The 10,114-nt window shown below is 37.9% G+C and overlaps 1 protein-coding gene across 1 annotated transcript in view; it reads left to right on the top strand.

Annotated features, from left to right (window-relative positions):
* The window catches only part of Col28a1 (collagen type XXVIII alpha 1 chain), a 183,133-nt gene that overhangs the window by 16,931 nt on the left and 156,088 nt on the right, over window positions 1-10,114 (top strand). Inside the window, exons 3-6 of the mRNA XM_021165439.2 lie at window positions 374-930; window positions 6,498-6,518; window positions 7,667-7,723; window positions 9,125-9,178. Of these exons, the coding sequence (XP_021021098.1) occupies window positions 374-930; window positions 6,498-6,518; window positions 7,667-7,723; window positions 9,125-9,178 (689 nt within the window). The remainder of the gene's footprint in view (window positions 1-373; window positions 931-6,497; window positions 6,519-7,666; window positions 7,724-9,124; window positions 9,179-10,114) is intronic.

Here is a 10,114-nt window from a genome sequence, read left to right as displayed (position 1 = left end):
ATGGGAATGGGTGGGGAGGGAAATGGGGGAGAGGGGGGAGGGTATGGGGGACTTTTGGGATAGCATTGGAAATGTAATTGAGGAAAATATGTAATAAAATATATTAAAAAAAAAGAAACCAATCTAGAATTCATGTTCAACTCTATTTTCAACTTTGAAAAGTTTCTTTTGCTGTTACTATTCCTATGATGAATGCAGACACATTTTCTCATTTGGTTTCAAGGTACTAATATGATGTAACCCAAGCGTTAGACAGACATTTTTTTTGATTTACCTTTTGACGCCTTTGCCTAGTATTTGTTTAATTTTCAAAATATGCTGCACTTTCTTTTTTTAATGCTTTAAGTGGTATAACCTTTGTGTTCTCTTTCAGATGCCATTTGCTTCATAGATGTTGTCTTTATCTTGGACAGCTCAGAAAGCTCCAAAATTGTACTCTTTGATAATCAGAAAGATTTTGTGGACAGCTTGAGTGAGAAGATTTTCCAGTTGACTCCTGGCCGTTCATTAAAGTATGACATCAAGCTGGCAGCCCTTCAGTTTAGCAGCTCGGTCCAGATTGATCCACCCTTGTCTTCTTGGAAGGATCTCCGGACATTTAAGCAGCGGGTCAAGTCTTTGAATTTAATTGGGCAAGGTACCTTTTCTTATTATGCCATCTCCAATGCCACAAGGCTACTTAAAAGAGAAGGGCGTAAAGATGGCGTGAAGGTGGCTTTGCTGATGACTGATGGCATCGATCATCCCAAGAGTCCAGATGTCCAAAGTATTTCTGAAGATGCTAGAATTTTGGGAATATCATTTATCACTGTTGGACTTTCCACTGTGGTCAATGAAGCCAAACTTCGTTTGATATCTGGAGATTCTTCCAATGAACCCGTTCTACTATTGAGTGACCCAACACTTGTAGACAAAATTCAGGAACGCCTGGTAGGTACCTAGAGGGTTGCATATATATATATATATCCTTGCTGTATAGTCATATTGTAGTTATTTAACAGTAGATACAAAACTTTGACAACGTAGGATTCTCATTGTATACAGAATCGTTCTGGATTTTCTTTCCACTCCCTTGACAGTCTACTGGGAATATGAGAAGTTTGTTCCCTGAAACTACATCCCTAACTTTGTTACACCCTGAGGATTTGGGAATGATTGCTTTTGAAGCATACACCATAGTCTACTGTTTACTTATCCTAAAATCCTATACATTGTTGATTTACACTCATCGGTTATCAGTCTGTGGTCTGCCTTATTTGTTTTAACTTCATCCTTCCTTATCTCTCATTTGCATGATTATCTTTGACCATTTTATCTATTTCCATGTCATAATACTTTAAAATTCAGACTTGCAATCTAAATGTATTTCTGTTTTTATTTCTTATACATTACAAGCCTGTCTATATTACTTTTACTATTGCTTGACAAAGCAATCTAAGAAAGGAAGAAACTATTTTGGTTAACTAATTGAGGATAATCCTTAATAAGACTCAGCCAATTTAGCCTGGAGTCAGAAATCATTGCCTAGCCCACTGTTCCCAGGTGAGTCTCATTGAGAGCAGACATTTCACATGAAATTTAAGGTGCTATCCCTGCAATCTCTAGCCCTGGCTGTGACCTTGACTCGAGGCATCACTCCTCTCAGCTGTCCATCATGGTAGCTTGTCATTGCTTCCCCCTCTTCATCTCTAGTGTGAGAAGAGCTGACTCCAGAAGGCACAGAGCAGATAGCTCCTTGTTTGGCCAGCTGTTCAGGCGCAGGATGTTGCTACTCCCTCTAGATACATCCTTGCTGAGATTCCTGCCCAGCTGAGGAGAGGAGCGTTTGGCAGTGGATTAGGGCTAGGACTGTTTCTGGGGAAACAGAAGATGACCAATGAGATTCTACTCCCTTAGCACCCTGTGACTTCAGCTTGTTTGTTCAGATGTCACTTCTGGGAATAACCCTCCCTTGACAGGGAGATACTGCTTTCCAGATGCATTCCAGATCCAGAGTACTATTCAGCTTTTGAAAGAAAAGCACACCAACATTCATTGTCCCTCTTTTAAACCAGATCCTTAAGAAAATTCTTCATTTAGTTACATTCTTAGCTCACATTTTAACTTTTTTATATTGAAATTCTTATGTGGTTAGGGTTTTTAAAAATGTAGGCATGATTTCAGAATAGAAATGCGTTAAAGCACACAATTCCATGGGTTTTGACAGGTACACACAGTCATGTAAGCACCAACATGATTATAATGCAGACATTTCCATCACTTAGAAATGCCTACTCAAACTTCCTTGTGACCACTCTTCCCCTGTCCCCAACCCCAGAGCTCCTGATCTGACTTTCACCACTCAGGATGAGTGTACACTTCATACCATTCTGCAGAAATAAACCCATATTGTATGTACCCATCTCTGGCTCCTTATACTGAAAGTACTAATTTTGAAATGAATTTAGGTTATTTTGCGGAGGTCAGCAGCCTACTCATTTTTATTGCAATGCTCAATTTAGTTGGCTTTACTGGACACAATTGTCCAGAATAAATAGATTTTTTTTTCAGGAACCAAGCTTAATAAAGACAAATCCCTTAGCATCTTTCATAGGAAGTATCATGTAAGAGCCTCTAAGAGGAAACCTTTCAGCTCTAAAATACCAAACAGGATGTAGTGATTCCTATTGAAGGGAATGCGCAGAGTATCTTATTGTTGAGTTTATTGTAATTTACATGTGAAACAAATTCAGTCTAATGTTCTAGATACATCATTCAGTCCTTTAGAAGAATAAGACAGTATAAAAGTTAATATTTAAACATCGGGAGCTGGGCAGTGGCAGCACACACCTTTAATCCCAGCACTTGGGAGGCAGAGTCAGGCAGATTTCTGAGGCTAGCCTGGTCTACAGACTGAGTTCCAGGACAGCCAAAGCTACACAGAGAAACCCTGTCTTGAAAAAAAAAACAATAAAAATAATAAATAAATAAATGAATAAATAAATCTGGAAGTAAAGGTTGAGGCTAAATTAAACTTTCTTTTCCTGGACATTCTTGAAGATCATGAATTTAAGGCATTCTCTTTACCACATAAGGGTTAGTGGAATCATATGCTTTTTCTTCATTAGTTGTGGTCACTTCCTATTTTTTCCAGGCTTAATTTTTTTAAAAAGATGTTTATTCCTGTCCTGTTTCAGATTTTGTAGTGGCAAATTTTGCTCCTAAGTTAAATTGCAAAGGCTTTTGTTGTTATTACAGAGCTTGCTGGCTTTTCCCATCCCACTAGTTATGATATTAATAACTTTGTCAATTCTTCATATTTCCTCTACTACCTTTTATAGCATTGACCTTGTACTCATTCACAAAATTAGTCGCTCCCCTCCAGCCTTCTAATTTGACCACTATCCCATTATACAAATCTGAACCCACGGACACACTGTACTTCTTTTTATTTTAGTGAGGACATTTCTCTATCTATCCTTCTCACTGAAATTCAAATTTGAACTGAACTTACAAGCCATAACTCAAACTGAAATTTGTAGACTGCCTTTGAAGACACCCTTCCCCTGCGACTGTGTGCTTTCCCAGTTGCTCACACTGTCAACCTCCTCATCATGGAGAGAATCCCACTCCCAGGCCGCCAGCCCTATCCACTGGACCTTTCTGCCCTCTCCCTTGGGATATCCTTTCTCACTGCCCTCTTTGTCTTATTGCCCACACTAGTGTTTATGACTCTTTCCCCCAACAAACTTTGACATATAGAGCAGCATACCATCTGGGCGTTAGTTGGTCCCTTTCATTCCTTTCTTCAGAATCACCCAGACAGCCCCACCTATTCCAAGAAACTATTACTGACTCCCACTCTCCTTGCTTAAGACTTCCTACACTGCCTTCAGTGTGTTGTCCTTAGTTCCAAAGCTTCTGACTGTAAGTGCCCTTAGGGATGAAGCTTTGTTCTTTGTTTGAAACAATCTTATCTATTATGACTGTTGGGTCCATTTCTGTTTCTATAGAAACATAAGTTTTAGAAAATTTAAAAACAAATGAACTGCAAAAATTGTCTTTTATATATTTAAGGCGCTAAAGAGAAATACAATGAAATAAAACTAAATTTTCAAAGGGAGAGCTGAAAAAAGGCACAGATGTGGTGAAAGAATAAATTTAAAAACTAGGAATGTCAGGAGCCAAGAGTGGCTCATGGCTATAGTCCTAGCATGTGGGAAGTCAAGGAAAGATTGTCATGACTTTAAGGTCACTCTGGGCTACACAATGTGTTCTAGCCAGCTTTGGCTACACAGTAAGACCGTTTCAAATAAAAAAACCCACATAAAATGAAAAAGATATTTCTTATTTTAAAAGTTTTTAATAATGTTAAAACTAGACTTCTTTGGTTTTAATGCTTTTCAAATTTTATAGTTTGATTTATGTTATGAGAGCTTATGCTGCACCTCCTGAACTATCTCAAAGTCTTTTCTTTCCCTTCTTTTCCCAAGGGAACGGTTTTAATGTGTGTTTTAAATATTTTCATGTGTATGTATATGTCAGATGTGCACACATTCATGTGGGAGGGTGCTCAGGTTGTTTTGGAAGTATCCATGCTGGATTATTGTAAAGCCAATAAGTTCACTTTAACTGTTGAATATGACTTCATTTATTTATCCAGGTTTTTTTTTTTTTTTACTATTATGAATTATAACAAATACTGAAACATACAGACACCATTCAGGCAGCACAGGCAGGAGGTGAACATCTCTTCAGTTCTGTAGGCACCACCAGCTCTTCTTCAGAAGGATAGCAACTCTCAGCAGATCCAAGCTCTCTACTCTCTCTGTGGGCTGCTGCTCTTGAAGAAACAAGAATCCCACCTGCAGGTGGATTTACATGTCCAGGAATATAAAGATCAGCTGTTAGCTGAAGCGCTAGACAAGACACTTATCGTCTATAGATAACATCTAGTACTAGAATTTGAAAGCGTATGAGACTATGTGGTTAAAAGCCTCCCTCCTTTCTGTATGGGAAAAATTGCCTGCAGTGACTGATGGAAAACAGCATGCTAGTTGTAAGTAAAGCAGGAAGAAAACTCAGGGTGACATTGAATTCTCAGTCCAAAATCTCCGTCCCTGTCATTAGAGCCTCTTAGGGCATTTTGCTGTCTCTCCCCTCTTTGGTATTAGGATGATTTAAAATAGAGACACTGAAGCAAATTAAAGGCAACAGCTTCCATAAAGGTACGTGTTCTAGTTTATCTTTGACTTTCTCTTTAGCTCCTTCCTGTTTTATGACAAATGTTCCCATACCTTTCCCCCTTATTTCTCTGCATTATCTTATATAAACTAGCCTTTCAGACTGAGCCACAAAGGTGCTATTTAACTCCTGACTTCTTTCTTTAGAAGGGCTAGTCATCTCTTCTAACATACATTCTTTTCTTTCCATGTTTATCTTCCTACAAGATCGGTTGTACTCTGGTCAGGCAGCATCCTGCTGAGCTACAGACAGCAGTGAGGCCTGTGTGCAATTTTAAAAATAGCTTGTGGCATAGAAATTATGAATGCAGCAAAGTGCTGAGAACATTTTGTTTACTTCTCCTTGGAGGTGAGCGGAAGTGTCACTGAAGATGGTCAGGAGACTCAGTCTAGGGTTGTGACACCAGCTAAGTCACATTTCCTTAATATTAAGCTAAAATTAAGCCTGTTCTTTCTCTCCCTCTCCCTCTCCCCCCCCTCTCAGAGCAATATGCATAGTTATTTTTGAAATAATACTTTTTGTTGTAGCACATATTTTTTTAACATTTAATTCCTCCTAGGATATAAATGTAGTTTCCTTTTATGTAAATAATGCATGTTGTTATAAACTATTAAAATTATTTCACAAAGTATTATTTCTAATACTATTGTGAAGGCTGCATCTTTTTCTCACGTTGAGCTTTTATAAATAGAATATCATATTTGGGGCTCTTGAAAGTTTGGGTGGAAAATCCTTTCTCCTCCTTTCTAATGTTCTATTTTTGAGTTTTAATAGAATTTTCTAAGATGTACTAATAATTTCATAAAATACCAATTCCAAAATCAGTGTCTTAATGTGAAAATCCAAATGCAAACATGTAGAGGACTGGGGACAAGGGAATATGTAGTTATTTATTTTCGTAAGTCTTTGTGAGCAAAAGCGAGAAGTTTCTCATTACAATCAATTAAGTTTGAAGCTAAATTATAGAGAGAATAGAGCTGATCAAAGAGACGAAAGCTAAAGCACAGGCTGCAAAGATACAGTTCCTAGGAAATACAGAGTAATTTTAAATGTTAGTGCCCCTCATGTCTCCTATTATTATATGGCTGAGAGTGCTCCTTGGGTGGCTGGCTGGCTGGCTGGCTGGCTTTATTACTTTTACAAGGTTAAAAAGGCTGAATTGCTATTCTTCTTGGAAATTGCATATCCTATAGGGAATAATTAAGGCTAATAAGAGGCTGGAAGCAGAACTATTAATTGAGTTAATGTTTCATTCCTTTTTCTGCCCCTTCTAGGGTGTCTTGTTTGAAAGGAAGGTAAGCGCCACATGCCTTATTGCTATGAATTATTCTCAAAACCTGGATTAGCAAACCCATGTTGTGATTCACATAAGGTGTGACTAAATACATGTTTGAAATTCTTTTGGAAATGAGCTACTTTACTCTGAGGAAGCCACATGGTTTTATTTTTATGCCTCTATATTACTTTGAGGAAACCACGTGGTTTTGTTTTTATGTGTCTATATTTCAACTGCAGGTTAGAAAGTTTTAGAAAAAGTAGAAAATATTAAACATCATTTGAGACATTATTTTAAAGATCCATGCAACCCAACTGACAACACTTCTAATTTGAAATGAATTCGTTTTATTCTAAGCATGGATCAGACTCTCACTGGTTTGGAAGCTGCTGGGTTTTGGCCAGCATAGGTTTAGTGACAGTCCCCTGCTGTCTGGTGGCTGGGCTTGAAGCTCCTTTCCTTTCCTACCAATCAGAGCACATCACAAAGGAGGCTAGCTAGTAGCAATCTGTTGGTAAGGACATAGTGCAGCAGGTGGTTATGAGCCAGCTAGGAGCAGTTATGAGCTTGCTAAGGATTCCTGAACTAGATGGACGCTTGGTAACATGGAAAGCACAGATTAAAGGATAGTGTCTGTTAAGTGTGGCCTGTGAATTTTGAAGATACAGAGAGAAAACAATCACTTTTTCATGTCTGAGGCTGTTATGCAGCTATTCTACAACTCATTCTGTTTTCAGACATGTTATGATAAGAAATATGCATCTCGAAATTGATAAAAATATGGTTCAAATCATATTTTCTTTGGCTGAATAGGGAGAAATGGATATTTACATATGATTGGGCTGTGATGTGTTATTAAGAGAATGAAGAGAAAATCCAAAATTCAACAGAAAAATGATTATTTTTCTATTTTAAGCAGTATCTTTCTATAAATACATTGATAAATACATGGTAGAACACTTATTTTATTTAACCATGGCAAAACTTAATAATATTTCAATAGTTGGCTCTCAGTTGGTTCTGAGTTTGCCTTGGATAATTTAATAGAGAGAAAAATTTCCTTCAAGAGAGTGAGTTTCAGTCAGTTACATGTTACAGTTAATGTTTGGCATTCTACCATAGCCTGTATTTCACTGTAAATTAATATTGTGTTTCTTGCTGATTTAGTGTGAACACAAGATCTGTGAATGTGAAAAGGGAGAGCCAGGCGACCCAGGGCCTCCTGTGAGTACACATCTATGTTCAACTTGGGGTTGATGAAGACAGTGATGAAATTATTTTCAGAGGGGGCTTTTCAGTGTCATTTCTTTATTTGATCACTAGAGCCAGAATTTTCAGTGATAAGATAAAAACATAGACAGAGCTAACATACGACAGTGGTGGTTTAGGTGATGTTTTATCTCACTAGAAACCAATGGCACCATCCATTCTGGAAGCTGCATCCTTCTCAGCAGTCCAGTGATGCAGCACCACGTAGCTTTGTGAGGAAGAACTGGTTAGGATGCTTTGGGGACTTAGGTGAATTCTGTAAGATGGAAGCAACCACTTAGCAACTTACCATAATGATTTGCCTCTACCAATAGTGTCAGAAACTATCTCCACTGCGTGTTCACTCATCTATGTGATTCAAAACCTTGTCCTAAGAATTTGGAAGGTTTTACAAAGTGCATTTTGAGCTAGTGCTCCTGTTTGAAAATGTTGGCAAGAATACATCCTCTGAGTGTGGGGGAGTGTGACAAGTTTCCCCCTGAGACTTAGGTTCAGACTTTACAGGTTTGGTTTTGTGTGTGTGTAACACACACACACACACACACATACACACACATATATATGTGTATATATATATATATATATATATTCTTTTCTAAATAACTTTACCAATCAAAGCATTAGAGAGTGGGAAATTATTTCTCACAAAATACAAAGTTGTATCTATTACATGATAATCAATAGAAGCTGACTTAAGTGAAGATTTAGCCTTCTTTTCCTATAAAGATGTTGTTTAACTTATTACATTAAGACATTCCCATGAATAATGGGCAAGAAAACTCACCACTGGGAGCTAAATTGATTTTGTCTCATCATGCCCTACTGTACTGTCACATCTTCATAGTAAATCATTTATGTCAGTTTATTCAGTGCCCTCAAAACAAGTTCTCAGGAAAGGAAGTTTTTTTGGTGGTTTTTGGAACAGGATGGAAGAGTTCCCTTTTCTTATATCTGGAGCAGGTCCCCTGGATCTGAACCTTTTGGGTCACGGGCAAGCAAGCTGGGTCATAGTGATCCACAGTAGCCCAGAGCAGAAACCGTCCACCTCAACCTCTGTCCACTCAGTCTTTCAATGCCTTTGAATGAGTTTAATTTTGTTTGGAAAATGGCTGACAAGTAATTGGGAAAGAAACCATAGCTGGGAAGACAAATATTACTCTCTTTTGTGCAATCTCAGAGACTGTGTAGAGAAGGTTTGCAGTGTTCTTGGCACAATTACAATGACCAGAATTTAATATCAGCTTGCCTGGTTAAAACTCCAAGGTCTCCTATTTTTGATTCAGCTGATCAGAAATTATTCAAAAGCATAGAAAAATGATACTTAATAAAAATAATCTTTTCTCCATTTGCTTTCAGGGTACCCATGGAAACCCTGGTATCAAAGGTGAGCGAGGACCAAAAGGAAATCCGGTAAATTAATAAACAGGTTTTTTTGTTTCATTTTGTTTTGTTTGTTTGTTTGTTTTAGCTAAAAAGCTTGTATATTTATATAGAGACTGTCCTGGTTGTTTTATTTTGTTTTTGTCAACTTGACACAAGTTAAAGTTATCTGGGAAGAGAAACCTCAGTTGAAAAAAAAAATGCCTCCATGCAGTTGCCTATAGGCAAGTCTGTAGTGCACTTTCTGGGCTACTTACATAGCAGGTGCCATCCCTGGACAGGTGGTTCTGAATTACGGAAGAGAGCAGTCTGAGTAAGCAAGCTGTGAGTAGCAAGCCCATAAGCAGCTTTCTTCCATGACTTCTGCTTCAGTTCCTGCCCCCTGCTTTGAATTCTAGCCCAGAATTCCCTCAGTGATGGAATATGACCAGAAAGTTGTAAATTGGAAAAAAAAAAAAAACCTTCCCTCTCAAAGTTCCTTTAGGTTATAGAGTTTTATCACATCAACAGAAGCTCTAACTAAAACTAAATCACACTTGATTGACCAGGAACTCACTCTAAAGCTCAGGCTGACCTTGAATTTTCCCCAGTGTTCTTGCCTCTGATGCCTGAGTGCTGGGATTAGAGGTTGGAGCTACTACATTCAGCGAGTTTCTGTAGTATATACAAACGTTATACTGCCTGAAAAATATCAGGCTTCTAATAATTAAAGAGGCAAATATGGAACCCACTTTAAAGAAAGGAGGCTATCAAGTTAATAAAGGAGGAAACAGAGATTTTCATTAAGTAAATAAAAGAAATTAGAGTAAGCAAAAGGGTTATCTTTAATAATAACTATGTATTTTTAGAAAGTTTGACCCAGAGAATTTTTTTAAGGAAAACATTTCTACTTCAAGCAGTCTTAGTTTTTGGTGTTTTGAGTTTCAAGAAGTATTTCCTTCCCTCCCCTCCCCTCCCCTCCCCTCC

The sequence above is a fragment of the Mus caroli genome, chromosome 6 (genome assembly GCF_900094665.2).
Source record: "Mus caroli chromosome 6, CAROLI_EIJ_v1.1, whole genome shotgun sequence".
Lineage (NCBI taxonomy): Eukaryota > Metazoa > Chordata > Mammalia > Rodentia > Muridae > Mus > Mus caroli.
This window is presented reverse-complemented; position numbering and strand designations above follow the sequence as displayed.